General features: G+C 39.2%; 1 protein-coding gene and 1 non-coding gene across 4 annotated transcripts in view; one reads left to right on the plus strand and one right to left on the minus strand.

Annotated features, from left to right (window-relative positions):
- The first annotated feature begins 5,876 nt into the window (after window positions 1–5,876).
- Window positions 5,877–16,595, plus strand: part of LOC110494013 — a 35,386-nt gene continuing 24,667 nt past the window's right edge. For all 3 annotated transcript variants that reach the window (XR_002469226.2, XR_002469225.2, XR_005036995.1), the window contains exon 1: window positions 5,877–6,205. This is a non-coding gene — a transcript (uncharacterized LOC110494013). The remainder of the gene's footprint in view (window positions 6,206–16,595) is intronic.
- Window positions 8,222–16,072, minus strand: LOC110494012 (interferon-induced protein 44-like). The gene is made up of 8 exons (XM_021568674.2): window positions 15,955–16,072; window positions 13,602–13,705; window positions 13,032–13,065; window positions 10,695–10,899; window positions 9,231–9,380; window positions 8,972–9,143; window positions 8,713–8,813; window positions 8,222–8,464 (listed from the first exon to the last, which is right to left on the minus strand). Exons 2-8 carry the CDS (start codon window positions 13,693–13,695, stop codon window positions 8,282–8,284), a joined length of 939 nt encoding a protein of 312 aa, XP_021424349.2. The 5' UTR covers window positions 13,696–13,705; window positions 15,955–16,072; the 3' UTR covers window positions 8,222–8,281.

The raw sequence follows: 16,595 nt of genomic DNA on the forward strand, positions 1-16,595 counted from the left end.
AACAATGCGTCTCTGATTGACAGGAACAACAGATGAGGCTGTTAGTCTGAGCAGTGGAATGTGTGATCTTAAGCATTTAGTTCTATATTATTTTATTTCTTTATTCGTTCTTTGAATTAGTTCATTCTATTAATTGAAATCTTTTGATTACTCATATCGTAATTGTTTTACAAATAGATTCTGCTTTTCTGATATGCGAGCCAGCTTCCAACGTTCACCTACACCTAGACCTAGACTCGTTCGCGAATGACCCATCACTCCACCCCAGCCGCCCAAACCCTCCCCGCCAGGCCAATTGTGCCTGCACCATGGGTCTCCCGGTCGTGGCCGGCTGCGACAGAGCCTGGACTGGAATCCAGAATCTCTAGTGGCAATACATTTTCTGACTGAATTTGATGTTTTGAGGTTCCTTATGATCTATTTTAACATAATAAATGGAACTTAGCAATTTATTATTTACTATCACATATTTCTACAATTGAAATATAAACAGTCAGAATGACCATCATGGCCATTCTAGTAGTTATGGAATTCCGGCGCTCTGAGTGTTAAATACATTTTTTTGTCACTGGCCTACACACAATAACCCATAATGTCAAAGTGTCACTTTGTTTTTTGACATATTTACAAATGAACTTAAAATAAAAAGCTGAAATGTCTTGAGTCAATACGTTTTCAACCCCTTTGTTATGGCAAGGCTAAATGAGTTCAGGAGCAAAAATGTGCTTAATAAGACACATAATAAGTTATATGGACAATAATAGTGTTTTACATAATTTTTTAATGACTACCTCATCTCTGTACCCCACACATACAATTATTTGTAAGGTCCCTCGGTCGAGCAGTGAGTTTCAAACACAGACTCAATCACAAAGACCAGGGAGGTTTTCCAATGCTTCGCAAAGGAGGGCACCTATTGATATGTAAACATTTTAAAGCAGAGATTGAATATCTCTTTGAGTGTGTTCACGTTATTATTTACACTTTGGATTGTGTATCAGTACACCCAGTCACTACAAAGATACAGCCGTCCTTCCTAAATCAGTTGCCGGAGAGGAAGGAAACCGCTCAGGGATTTCACCATGAGACCAATGGTGACTTTAAAACAGTTAGAGTTCAATGGCTGTGATAGGAGAAAACTGAGGATGGATCAAGAATATTGTAGTTACTTGACAGAGTGAAAAGAAAGAACCTACAGTATAAAACATATTCCAAAACATGCTTCCTGTTTGCTACAAAGCACTGACGTAATACTGCAACTATTGTGGTAAAGCAATTCACTTTTTGTCCTGAAAACAAAGTGTTATGTTTGGGGCAAATCCAATACCACTCTCCATATATTCAAGCATAGTGGTGGCTGTATCATGTTATGGGCATGCTTGTAATTGTTAAGGAATGGGGAGTTTTTCAGGATAATAAAGAAACTAAATGGAACTAAGCACAGGCAAAATCCTAGAGGAAAACCTGGTTCAGTCTGCTTTCCACCAGACATTGGGAGATTAATTCACATTTCAGCAGGATAATAACCTAAAACACAAGGCCAAATCTTCACTTCAGTTGCTTACCAAGAAGACAGTGAATGCTCCTGAGTGGGCAAGTTACAGTTTTGACTTAAATCTGCTTGAAAATCTATGGCAAGATTTTAAAATGGTTGTCCAGCATTGATGAACATCCAATTTGACAGAGCTTGATGCATTTTGAAAAGAATAATGGGCAAATATTGTAGAATCCAGGTGTGCAAAGCTCTTGAGACATACCCAGATAGACTCACAGCTGTAATCGCTGCCAAATGTGATTCTAATATGCTGACCACACCGCTCGTGTTATGTGCACATGCGTAGCAAAATAAATGTACACATACATGTTATTCAATCATTTCAACAAGAACTTTGTTCTATTTTTTACACTTGACCCGCCTCTCCCATCTCCTCATTGGTTTTTAGGAGCATATACTCACGTGGGTGATTGAAAGATGATTTGAGGTCCACACTCCAGTCCAGTTGGTGGTGGTAATGCACCTTAAAGTTGGTTGCCGACCGCCATATAAAGTCCACAGAAGAAGAAGACTGAAGAAGAGAGATTACTAGAAACTAACTAGGTTTCCCCTTTCATCCCACGATTTAGTGTGACTCAACATGGGTCAAAATTCTAGAAAGATCCAGAAAATAAGGACCTTGTGCATTACAGGTAAAATAACAACAGAGTGTTTATATCCCAGGACAAATTAGCTAGCAACAGAAAGATAGCTAGCTAAATGGCCATGAATGTTTGTGTTGCGACCTGTCCCCAAATGAATATAATTGGTTCAGAGTTCATTTTGATATTTCAACCTGTGTATCCTATCACGTCTGGTGTGGATGGACAAAATCAGCATGCGCGCGATGGCGCACTTATGTTGGAGACATTAAAACTAGTTTTTCAACCACTCCACACATTTCTTGTTAACAAGCTATAGTTTTGGCAAGTCGGTTAAGACATCTACTTTGTGCATGAAACAAGTAATTTTTCCAACAATTTTTTTCAGACAGATTTTTTCATTTATAATTCACTGTATCACAATTCCAGTGGGTCAGAAGCTTACATACACTATGTTGACTGTGCCTTCAAACAGTTTGGAAAATTCCAGAAAATGATGTCATGGCTTTAGAAGCTTCTGATAGGCTAATTGACATCATTTGAGTCACTTGGAGGTGTAATTGTGGATGTATTTCAAGGCCTACCTTCAAACTCCGTGCCACTTTGCTTGACATCATGGGAATATCAAAATAAATCAGCCAAGACCTTAGAAAAGAAATTGTAGACCTCCACAAGTCTGGTTCATCCTTGGGCGCAATTTCCAAATGCCTGAAGGAACCACGTTCATCTGTACAAACCATAGTACGCAAGTATAAACACCATGGGACCACACAGCTGTCATACCGGAGCTGTGTGGTACCGAAGACAGGAAGGAAGGAGACACGTTCTAGTTCGAGTTTAAATGTTTTTGATTGAGGTGTATGTAAACTTCTGACTTCAACTGTATATATTGGCAGGATTTGGCCAGGGTTGTTCTGGTTTTGGTCACTAGATGCCCCCATTGTGCTTTTTGACCCTTTTGTTTTCCTTTGTTCCCAGTTATTATTTGCACTTGTGCCTCGTTTCCCTTGATTGTATTTAAACCCTTAGTTTTCCTCAGTTCTTTGATCTGTGTTTGAATGTTAGCACCCAGCCCCAGCGATGCTGTGAATATTTGTTGTTCCAGTTGGACGCTCTTGTGGTATTGTTTTTGTTCTCGTTGATTTATTTTTTATTATCTTTTGAGGCTTTTTTCTGCTGTACCTACCACCTTGTGGATTTACCTTTTGACTTGGCGGATTACCTTTGTTCTCTTGGAATTACTTTTGACGTTGTGAATTTATATTTTAGCCTGAAGAACTTTCCTTTTTAAAAACACCGTCTCAAGTACTGCTGTGTCTGCTGTGTCTGCCTCATCTTCTGGGTTCTGTCGACTATTAGTGGCTCAGTTTGCTAAGTGACTGTTTCTCACACCGGAGACCCGAGTTCGTAACCGGGTCCTGACATATATGCCTTGTTAGGGAGATTAAGTAATCATACTTAAGGTGTTATGTAGTCAAAGTGTGTAATTGCTGACAATATTGTGTTTATGTGATGACACATCTTCACTATTTACTTCACAATGACAGAATAAGGGCCATAAATATTCAAGTGTACGTCATCAGAAACATTCAACTCCAATTCCAGTTAACTACATAATGATATTATTACATGTCATTAGACTTGGTTAGGGGCACATCTAATGTACTTCTATGTTCATCCTTTGTACTGTATGAATTTTTTTACACTATGTTTAGAATTGTGATTTAAAAAAATGCTTTAATGTCATGTTATGACTAGTATTTATTACCTCACCCACAAGCATTTGTGGGGCTGCAGAGTTTTAAACTGAATGATGGAGAAGGAAAGAGGACTTTTTGTCTGTAGACCTCACAACAGTAACCACCACCTCGCAATTGTTTCTTCGCCACAGAGCTGTGACCTGCAATGTGCATATGAAACACATTTAGAAGAGTTGTTAAACATGAACTGAAAACAAACTATCACAAAAAAACAAAACATTGCACTTTGTGCTTGTATGTCATCTTTCCTGTCCTCTAGAGTCTCTGCCTCATCTTCTGTCTCTGGAGTAATGATCGAGTTGGTGTTGACTGAATGTCTGGCCATCATCAATATTTCCCTTTCCATTGTCATCTTTATTTGCCAGTTTCATGACACGCTTTGTTTCTAATGTGTTAACTCGATCATTTTGTTGTAGTTGTATGTTTTCTGTAATGACATTAAAAGTGAATCACTATGTCGATATGTTTATGTTACTCAGAAATACAAAAAGCTATCAAAATGTAAGTTGATCACTGCACAGGAAAAAAACTGTAGTTTCAACGTGTAGTTGTGGTGTGAGTGTTATACATTTTGGTGTTACAAAAAAGACATACGAATTTATTTTCCAGTTAGAAATAGTAGGCCATGCATCAAATAACTATTTGCATCAGAAGAATAAACCCTCAAATGCACACACAACTACTTCTAGGTCTCAGAGCGAGTGACTTAGCGCGCACCATCGCTAACTAGCTAGCCATTTCACATCGGCCACACTCAGCCCCCTTTTGACCTTTTCTGCAGCAACCAGTGATCCGGGTCAACAGCATCAATGTAACAGTATAGTCCCTCTCCTTGCCCTGAACCAGGGACCCTCTGCACACATCAACCACAGTCACTCACAAAGCATCGTTACCCATCGTGCCACAAAAGCCACAGCCCTTGCAGAGCAAAGGGAACAACTACTTCTAGGTCTCAGAGCGAGTGTCGTCACCGACTGAAACACTATTAGTGCGCACCACCGCTAACTAGCTAGCCATTTCACATCGGCCACACAAAGCTGGCCAGCTCTTACTTCATACTTCAGGTCCCTTGGGGAGACCTGTCCTGTGGCACTGAAGAGTATTTTTGAGTATGAAGAAAAAACGGAAGTTGCTGAGATTTATCTGTGCATTTTCTTCAACTTGGGGTGTGTATTTGAACTACTCGTAAAAAAACTGGAGGAAACAACGCTCTGCATCACAGATGTTTACAAGGAAGTCCAAAAATTCAAAATGAACAGAAACAGGACAGCTTTTTTTGATACCAGATCAAGCAGCTGATGGACAAACAATTGTCAGCACAAAGATCCACACAGCAACAAGACTTTGAAGTTCTATGACACTGTCATTACATACATTGACAAGTGGTTTGACTTCTCACCAGAAAATGTAAGGTTGAAACTGAAACAGATCGACCTCTATGAGGAGCTCTCCTTCACTGACCTGGAGCAGGTGATGGTTGCCCTCAAAATGACAGAGACAGTCAGTATGGACCAACTCTATGAAGAGGTTTGTGATTGCTGGGAGGAAATACAGAAAGACAGACAGGATACCACAAAATCCACCAATGAGCAGTGGGTGGCAGTTTTCCAAAACCTAGGGAAAGCCAACTTGATCAATATGTTCAGGATTGTCTCATTTGTCCTCAGGCTCAAATGCCTTTGTAGAGAGGATTTTCTCTCTGATGACCATTAAATGGTCAGACTCAAGAAACAGATGCAGCACAGAGCTGATCAAAAATGAACTTCAGCGGCCTCCTGGGTGGCGCAGTGGTTAAGCTGTACCACCAGAGACTCTGGGTTCACGCCCAGGCTCTGTCGCAACCGGACGCAAAATTGGCCTAGCGTCGTCCGGGTTAGGGAGGGCTTGGCCAGTAGGGATATCCTTGTCTCATCGCGCACCAGCAACTCCTGTGGCGGGCTGGGCGCAGTGCGTGCTAACCAAGGTTGCTAGGTGCACAGTGTTTCCTCCGACACATTGGTGCTGCTGGCTTCCAGGTTGGACGCGCGCAGTGCAGTTTCGTTGGGTTGTGTATCAGAGGACGCATGATTCTCAACCTTCGTCTCTCCCGAGCGGGAGTTGTAGCGATGAGACAAGATAGTAGCAACTAACAATTGGATACCTTGAAATTGGGGAGAAAAAGGGGGTCCGTTTTTTTTTTATTAACAAAATGAACTTCAAATATCTGTGAGCTGTGACTGTAAGGACATCTCTCTGGCAATGCAAAAGGACAAAGGACTGCTTGAAAGAGTCAAGAGCAGCAAAAAATATACATGGGAAAAGTAGACTTGGTGAGTGACTCAAGCCCCTCTTCCTCTTGCATTTGAAATGTATATATATTTTTTGCTGTAAAGGTCAACATTTTTATTTCTTTGATAATTTATTTTGAGGTTTATTCACATAGGTTTACATGATGATACAGTTTTAGTAAAGCTATAGACTAAATGGAATATATAAATGTTTTGCCTTTCCAATTGAATAAGAATATACACTGTATACTCATTCATTCACACAACACCATACCCACACAGCTGTGGCACCGTGCACTGGCACGCCACCTTTTGTCCCTTATTTGGTCGTGAGAAAGTTGGCAACCCTGACAGCATATTTCTCTCAAAGAATATTGAACCAATTAAAAGTGCAATGTCAAATCAAATTCAAACATGATTTAAATTGCATTTAAATATGTATTCGCTACAATACTCTTGCATGTTCTGATGGGACAGGACGCTTGTTACTTTTAAGTAAGGTTACTGGTTAGTTTTAGTCACAATTTTTTACTTTGGGTTGAGAGTGTAGTGTGCACTCAAACCAGCGGTGGCAGCGATACGCCAAGTAGGCGTCCATCTGCCAGAAAGACGGAGACAAAGGAATTATCAGAGACGTCACCGGTGGGGCTTTTTGAATCGAGATTCCCTAAAAACGCGTCACTTCGATAAGGATATGACTTATGCCGCAGGTTAAGAGAATTAACATTGTAGGTTAGGAAAATTAGGTTAAGGTTAGGAAAAGGGTCATCGCTGACCGGACTGTCTGTCAATTTGTGGTGGACGGTGCATCACAGGCACAAACTGCATAGTGCTGCAAAGCTGAGAGTCTACTGCAGCCATAGGAAGTTTCATCATTCTATATCAAATTTAATTTTAAAAACACAATTTGAAGATGTGATACAAAACCACTTTGTGTTCTTCACAGGGAGATAGAGACATCAATGAATGAGAGCAGTGCACCAGGAAATTTGTCAAATTTTCCAACCACTAGTTTTATACCAAATTATTACAGTAAATTAGGCAGCTGAAATCTCATAGCATATCAATTGTCATATTTCATGAATTGGTTGTTCATAGCGAATGAAAATAGAATATATATATATATATTTTTTTTCATACTATTTACTATAGCAGTGCGTGCTAGTGCAAAAAGTTAATACAAATTATAATTACCCCAAAAAAGCAACCAAACCGCTTTCTAACAGTATAAGGCATTACTAGGTACTGTTCATGGTCCTCTCATGAAGATATGTTTAATACAACCATCCACTTCACATTAACACTCAACTGGTTAACTAGCATAAATTCACCATCATTTACGGTATTTAATCTGCCTATAAACTCTGCATGCTTTTCCACGTTGTGCTGGCTGTACAACATAACAAACCATCGCGTGACTCGATATGACTGTTATTATAGCAATATTTGCGCTTTAATGCGTTTCCACTACAATTGTCACAATCTATTTCACAGACCACCAAAATGATCCACCCTTGTGTAGTGTATTTTGTTTTGTCGACATTGGGAAATTTTACAGACAAATTTGCCGTTTCCATCAGGCCTATCATGAGTTTCTTTATGCGTCAGGTAATTCATCCCCATGAAATGATTGGATGGAAACCTGGTTATAGAGAGAAAGATGGTGATGTCATCAATAGCAATTATTTTAAAAATGATTTATTTAACTTAAAATTTACCTGGAAATTAAGTCAACTTAAGCAGAAAAGCTACACACAAAAATGATACAACAATAATGTCATATGAAATTAATGTTACAGCAATATCAGTAAAACAAAGTATAGTTTAAAATCAGTTTGTCATCTAAAGAATTCGGTGAAGGATGCTAGTTTATCTAACACAATTGTACACTGTTGGGTGTTGATGTTAAAATGTAGCATATATGCACAGCAGTGCCTAGTTCATTTTAAAGATTTTCTTGACACACGAAATGCATACTCACTCAAAATACATTTCTCACAGAGCCCCAGATAACATATTTAGGCCTCTACATGGAAGTGAAATGATACGACCACAATGTCAAAAAATACAGAACTTTATTCCAATCTTAAACTGCAGGGCTCACTGTTAATACTCATTCTATTTTTGATTTGCATGTTGTTGGAGGTTCCAGAGGTAGTCGTTGGCGAAGTTCATAATCTGGGTCATGGCGTTCAGTATCAGGATATCCATGTCGTTATCCATCCTCCCCTCCTCGTGGTAGTTCTTCACCGGCAGGATGCAGTTCATGGGAAGGCCTAGCTCATTACTGCAGATCTGCATCTGAAAAACGTTGGAGACAAAAAGGGCTGGATCAGTTTTGCTTGAGTGATGATCATTGAATCATGTCAGCACAACCAAGATTTAATGGCCGACTACATTGCAGACATTCCGTCAACCGATGGTTGCGTGCCACGTCATCAACTGTGCAGTTTGGCATCAGATTGCCTCAAATTATATAGTTAGCTGACATGTTAAACACTTGTCCAGGCAATGTGAAATTTGATCAGGTCTGAGGTCATGTGATTTACCTTCTCTTTGATCGCCTTGCTGTAGAAGATTCTCTTCACATCCTTGTTCACCAGCTCACAAGCCTTGTCTGGCATGGTCATGACAACAACTTGAGGAATTTCTGCAATAAAAATGAATATTTAATGAATAGAAGGACTAGCATAAGTAACACTATCATGTAATAGTGAAAAGTCAAGAGCTACAGCTGAAAGGTGACAACTGATAGAAACTACAACTATGGCTGGCTATTGAGAAACAGAGTTTAAAGAGCTTACTTACTTAGTCTGCTGGCTTCTGCCCTGATGTTCTTCATCTTGGCTATGACATCCTCTGACATGCGAGAGATTTTGTCCGCTGACACAATACTCACCAAGCAGTGAGTTTTGTCACTTAAGCTGGGATTCTGAATGAATTCCTTTTTTTGGTCCGATAATGGGTGGAAAGGATTGAACTGACCAAGAAAATATAAGATTTGTTAGTGTGTGTGTGTGTGTGTGTGTGTGTGTGTGTGTGTGTGTGTGTGTGTCTTTTGCATTACCTCATAGCCCTCTGGTAGATGGCCCTTCAGAGCATTGATGATGTCATTTGGGTGCAACCCGTTGTTTTGTGTTTCCAGACCCATGACATCATTGAATGCAAAGGGAAGACGTTTTTCACCTGAACGGCCTTGAATGTAGTGTGTGTCATACTGAAAATAAATGTTTTATTTAATAACATTTCTATGGAAAGGATAAATACCCTCACACTCAGAAAAATGAAAAGCATCCCAAACTGAGGCTCAGGATCAACAAATATATACACTGAGTGTCCAAAACATTAGGAACACCTGATCTTTCAACCAAACTCTACCTACAGTACATATACATATTACCTCAATTACCTCAATGCCAAGAGTGTGCAAAGCTGACATCAAGGCAAAGGGTGGCTACTTTGAAGAATCTCAAAAATAAAATATATTTTGATTTGTTTAACACTTTTTGATTACTACATGATTCCATCAGTGTTCATAATTTTGATGTCTTCACCATTATTCTACAATGTAGAAAGTAGTAAAAATAAAGAAAAACCCTTGAACGAGTAGGTGTCCAAACTTTTGACTGGTACTGTAAGTATTCAGACCCTTTACTCAGACCCTTTATATAAAATTGATTTAGGGCACAATGCCCCGAAACGTGCAAAAAGGTGCATAAAGTAAAAATGCAAGACCAACGTTTTGTTTCGTTTTTAACTCAAAGGATATAACTATACAGTAGAATACATATTATAAACTGGGTGGTTCGAGCCCTGAATGCTGATTGGCTGACAGCTGTGGTATATCAGACCGTATACAACGGGTATGACAAAACATTTATTTTTACTGTTCTAATTATGTTGCTAACCAGTTTATAATAGCATTAAGGCACCTCGGGGGTTTGTGATATACGGCTCTTATACCACGGATAAGTGCTGTGTCCAGGCACTCCGCGATGCGTCGTGCATAAGAACAGCCCTTAGCCATGGTATATTGATCATATACCATACCTCCTTCGGCCTTATTGCTTAAATATAACATTTCTACTGTGTACATTTATACTTTTTATTCTACTGTGTAGTTACATCCTTTGCATTTATCTAGGCTTGATTATGTTATCAACTCATTTATGTTTTCTTTATAGCCAGATTTGTGTGCTTTCATTTGCCTTGTCCGTTTCCTTTATACACCTTTTCATTTAAAATTTGTAAATGATATACATTTGTCTCCATTTTTTATTTGAAGTTTCCAACTGTCTGAGTGTATTTATACTTTCCATGGTCCTAATTTTGTAAACCTACGCCCCTGTGATTGACTACGTTTTGCATTTAAAACAGCGCAGACAACCTCTTTGTTCCTGTATGTCCCTCTTCATGTCTCTGCCTGTTTGTAGCTCATGAAATACTGTGTCTTAGTGTACCAGGATATATTAGGCAGCCATATTCCATGCCTGCATTGTGTCTGTTTAATGTATTAGGCACTGCAGCTTACTGTCGTGGTGAAGCTTAAGCCAGAGGCAGCAGCTACCAGGGCACCACCTGTTATGCGATTTTGGAAGACATTGTTGACTGAGTTGATGAAGCTGGACTTTCCTGCACCGACTGGTCCATATAGCAGGCATCTGAGCTGACCCACATCAGGATCACTCAGTTTAAAGCTCCTCAGTTCATCCACCATGTGGTCTCTCTCTTCTTTGCTGTCAGAGACAATGAAGAGCACCTGTTACTTCTTGTTTTGTTTACCTGGCCATTGTTTCCAAATACTAACCTTTTCCCATTTGTGGCACAGATTCAATGCAAAACAGTTGCCATAGACTCCTTATAATTATAAACAGAGAAATTGCATCAAGATAACATCAGGACTTAATTGATTTAAGATCGTGGGAAACTGATATCTGCAATTTACTGTGCCTTGCGAAAGTATTCGGCCCCCTTGAACTTTGCGACCTTTTGCCACATTTCAGGCTTCAAACATAAAGATATAAAACTGTATTTTTTTGTGAAGAATCAACAACAAGTGGGACACAATCATGAAGTGGAACGACATTTATTGGATATTTCAAACTTTTTTAACAAATCAAAAACTGAAAAATTGGGCGTGCAAAATTATTCAGCCCCTTTACTTTCAGTGCAGCAAACTCTCTCCAGAAGTTCAGTGAGGATCTCTGAATGATCCAATGTTGACCTAAATGACTAATGATGATAAATACAATCCACCTGTGTGTAATCAAGTCTCCGTATAAATGCACCTGCACTGTGATAGTCTCAGATGTCCGTTAAAAGCGCAGAGAGCATCATGAAGAACAAGGAACACACCAGGCAGGTCCGAGATACTGTTGTGAAGAAGTTTAAAGCCGGATTTGGATACAAAAAGATTTCCCAAGCTTTAAACATCCCAAGGAGCACTGTGCAAGCGATAATATTGAAATGGAAGGAGTATCAGACCACTGCAAATCTACCAAGACCTGGCCGTCCCTCTAAACTTTCAGCTCATACAAGGAGAAGACTGATCAGAGATGCAGCCAAGAGGCCCATGATCACTCTGGATGAACTGCAGAGATCTACAGCTGAGGTGGGAGACTCTGTCCATAGGACAACAATCAGTCGTATATTGCACAAATCTGGCCTTTATGGAAGAGTGGCAAGAAGAAAGCCATTTCTTAAAGATATCCATAAAAAGTGTTGTTTAAAGTTTGCCACAAGCCACCTGGGAGACACACCAAACATGTGGAAGAAGGTGCTCTGGTCAGATGAAACCAAAATTGAACTTTTTGGCAACAATGCAAAACGTTATGTTTGGCGTAAAAGCAACACAGCTGAACACACCATCTCCACTGTCAAACATGGTGGTGGCAGCATCATGGTTTGGGCCTGCTTTTCTTCAGCAGGGACAGGGAAGATGGTTAAAATTGATGGGAAGATGGATGGAGCCAAATACAGGACCATTCTGGAAGAAAACCTGATGGAGTCTGCAAAAGACCTGAGACTGGGACGGAGATTTGTCTTCCAACAAGACAATGATCCAAAACATAAAGCAAAATCTACAATGGAATGGTTCAAAAATAAACATATCCAGGTGTTAGAATGGCCAAGTCAAAGTCCAGACCTGAATCCAATCGAGAATCTGTGGAAAGAACCGAAAACTGCTGTTCACAAATGCTCTCCATCCAACCTCACTGAGCTCGAGCTGTTTTGCAAGGAGGAATGGGAAAAAAATTCCGTCTCTCGATGTGCAAAACTGATAGAGACATACCCCAAGCGACTTACAGCTGTAATCGCAGCAAAAGGTGGCGCTACAAAGTATTAACTTAAGGGGGCTGAATAATTTTGCACGCCCACTTTTTCAGTTTTTGATTTGTTGAAAAAGTTTGAAATATCCAATAAATGTCGTTCCACTTCATGATTGTGTCCCACTTGTTGTTGATTCTTCACAAAAAAAATACAGTTTTATATCTTTATGTTTGAAGCCTGAAATTTGGCAAAAGGTCGCAAAGTTCAAGGGGGCCGAATACTTTCGCAAGGCACTGTAGCATAGCACACTATTCACACAACACAACCCTTGATAGTGCAGCGGTCTAAGGCACTGCATCTTAGTGCACGAGGCATCACTACAGACCCTGGTTTGATTCCAGGCTGTATCACAACCGGCTGTGATTGGGAGTCCCAATTGGGCCAGCGTCGCCCGGGTTAGGCTGGGGTAGGCCGCAATTGTAAATAAGAATTTGTTCTTAACTGACTTGACTAGTTAAATAAAATGTAAAAAAAACAAAAAAACTTTAGTTTTACTTTCTTTCATCCTCCATATTTGATCAGTCGGTACAGTACTTACCTCCAAAGTGTTTCCCTCCATTCTTTGTCAAATTCTGTGTGACACACATAGAACACATCTAGATTAAAATCACTAAACTATTGTTTTCCACATTCCAATACACACCATCTCTTACTTTCAAATGTTGATTACAATGACACATAATTAATGAGTAAGTTTACATTATATCTAACTAAGCAAGTCAGTTAAGAACAAATTATAATTTACAATAACCCACTGCTCCCCAGTAGGCCGTCAGCTCCCTTGCTCAGGGGCAGAATGACAGATTTTTACCTTGTCAGCTCGAGGATTCGATCCAGCATCCTTTCAGTTACTGGCCTAACACTCGAACCACTAAACTACCTGCCACCCCTACAGGGCATGTACTATATAAGTAAAGCCTTGGGGCTGTGGTCAATGCATGTGCTAAAACGGTGTCTGCAGGTTCCCAGAAAAAAGTACAAAGAATTGGGACTGATGCACTGTGCTTGAAACGAATTTGCACTCACACCTGATATTCACTATCAGGCACACCTGATATTCACTATCAGGTGTTGACTGTATTTTACAGATATGTCATATCTCTCTTACCCTTCTTTGGTGGGGGTGGTGATGGTGTCCGGGGTGGTGGTGGTGTCCAGCGTGGTGATGGTGTCGGTGCCGGCCTTGATTCTTCTCCACCCATGTTTGCTTTTCTGAGAGGGAATGTTACAGGGTTGGGGTCAATTCCAATTTATTTAGAATTTCAACAATCTTTCAAGTTATTGAATTGGAATTTGACTGTTTGGACTTGAAATGTTTTACAATTCCAATTTATCTGTGGAATTGAATTAAATTGGAATTCTGTATTTTTACATTTCCCAGTTAATGGAATGTATCAAACATTGACTGCAGGATTTGTTTTAAATACTTTCAACTTGTATTTCTATAGTTCCAGTATAGGTAGGCTGTTGGATTAGTCACATGATCAGCCTTAAAGCCTGAGGGAATAGAATTTGTATTTGTGGAATTGTTGTGACCTAATATAGAATTGGGAATTGAATTATTGGAATTTACCTAACATTGGAATGGAGAGGAATTTCATTATTTCTGAATTTATAGACTGACCTGGAATTTGAATTGAATTAAATAGAATTTACATAGATTAGTGGAATTAGAGACTCAGTGCAGTCAACTTTATTGTCCCGTGTTTTATATATATATCCACATTATGAGGTTGGAATAATACGGTGAAATTGTGAAAATTATGATAATGTCCTTTTAGTGGAAGGCCAATTGAAATTTCAGCCTGTTTTGGTGGGATGGAGTATTGGCCTGCCTAGTAACATCCCCAGGCGGTAAATTAGTTAGTAGACCAATAAGAAAGAGCGTTCCAAACCTCTCTGCCAATAACAGATAGTTTCACCTCCCCACTCAGACCACTCAGACAGTCCTATCAACATTTTTGCTTGAGAAATTTTAATTGAAAACAATCACAGAAAGGTACTTAATTGTTAGCCAAAAATGATTTGATAGTGAGATACAAACGGCTGCATTGGACCTTTTAACTCAACCCTGGAACATAAAAATACTATTTGAGTTGAATAGAATGTCATGTCTGCACTGCAGCTATTAGGGCTGGGTGGATACCAGTATTACAATATTTTTTTTCCATGGCAAAAATTAAAATACGAAGCAGACCAAACTCTTTGGTCCTTTAAATACCTGTTGTATGTAAGATATTGTGTGCTAAAGCTTGAAAAATAAATAGCAACATAAATGTTTGTTTCCAACATTAGGGCTGTTTTCCTAAAGTAGTTTAATCCAAAGCAGGTACGCCATATTAATGCCCATGATTTTGGAATTAAATGTTTGACTAGTAGGTGTCCACAAAGATCGGAAACTGTTGCAAATTATGTTAAATGCAGTAATACAATCAGGACATCTACAACATATGTGGAACTGCACTCAAATTTATGTAATTTTTAAAACTCTTTTTGCAAATCTACAATGAGAAAAGAAGGCAGTTCAGCCTAGTAAATAATTATCCTTATAAGATGGTGGAGAAGGTAGCTTCAGACATCGAGAAGCTACTGGCCAAGAAACGCAAAGCACTGGATGTAAGTCAGAAATTTGACTTCTATTTATTTCACAAAAAAACACTAACAGCCAGTTGGACGCACTGCCAAATTCTCTAAAACGACGATGGAGGTGACTTATGGTAGAGAAATTAACATTCAATCCTCTGGCGACAGCTCTGGTGGACATTCCTGCCGTCAGCATGCCATTTGCACGCTCCCTCAAAACGTATGGCATTGTGTGACAAACTTCACATTTTAGAGTGGCATTTTGTTGCCCCCAGCACAAGGTGCACCTGTGTAATAATCATGCTGTTTAATCATCTTTTTGATATGCCACACCTGTCAGGTGGATGGATTATCTTGGCAAAGGAGAAATGCTCACTAACAGGAATGTAAACAAATTTGTGCACAAAATTTGAGAGAAATTTTTTGTGCGTATGGAACATTTCTGTGATCTTTTATTTCAGCTCATGAAACATGGGACCAACACTTTACATGTTGCGTTTATATTTTTGTTCAGTATATTTAGGAACAAAAAATGCACCCGAAACCAGCTGGTGTTTGCATTTTTAACCAGTTACAATTCAATTTGTGTTACAGTAGTTTAATATATGTCCAGGAAACTGCCCCATAATGTAGAAGATGTATAGGAACAATAGAAGACAAGGTTACAGATTTCCTTTGTGCACAAATTATAGACAGCTTCTACAAACATTGCAGTATAGCAATGATTTATATTGCTTTTTATATTTGATTTTTCCTTTTGCAATGCAAATATTGTACTGTATATCGATCAGGTCCTCTACCAATTTTTCCTATCATCAGAATAAATTGTTTATAAAAGATAATATAAAAATGTATAAAAAAAATGTGAATAGATTTACCTTGTTGGTACTAGTTCCTCCTGAGGCTGAGACTCTGATATAGTTCTGAAAAAAGGATTTCACCAGCACCTATTTATACTTGCACAATAGAAAGTGAAAATTAAGTGAGGAGGACTGTCTAGCTCTCCTATTTCTCTAGCTATTTCTTGTAAATGGGGCCATTATAGTAAAAGTTTTACTGTCAATATAACTTTCACTTTTATTTGACAAATAAGAGCATCGGGTGGTTATGTGGTTTAGACAGAAAGACAAACGCCCAGGTCTTATAGTCTTCGAAACCAATTACATTTCTATGAAGTCAGACCATTTCTGAACACAATTGTTTCTTTTATCAATGACATTACAAGTGAGAGAAGGTCAGTGAACTATTAACAAATATTTGCAGTATTATATTATGCAAACTGCTGTCATAATATGCTTATGTTTCTCATCATACTTGTGTGGTTAATTTGTCCTGAAACTCCCAGTACCTATAGAGTTCATCCAGGCTACTTTAGAAATTCGCTTATGAGGTGAAATGGAACCAGAACCACCCATGTCCTCCGTCCTCCGCAAGCACTATGAGGTAGAATAGAGCTAGCAACCAGCATAGCAACCAGCATAGTGACAGACGCTTTGGTTCATTACATAGGCCGGTCAGG

This window comes from Oncorhynchus mykiss, chromosome 17 (genome assembly GCF_013265735.2).
Source record: "Oncorhynchus mykiss isolate Arlee chromosome 17, USDA_OmykA_1.1, whole genome shotgun sequence".
Taxonomy (NCBI): Eukaryota; Metazoa; Chordata; class Actinopteri; order Salmoniformes; family Salmonidae; genus Oncorhynchus; species Oncorhynchus mykiss.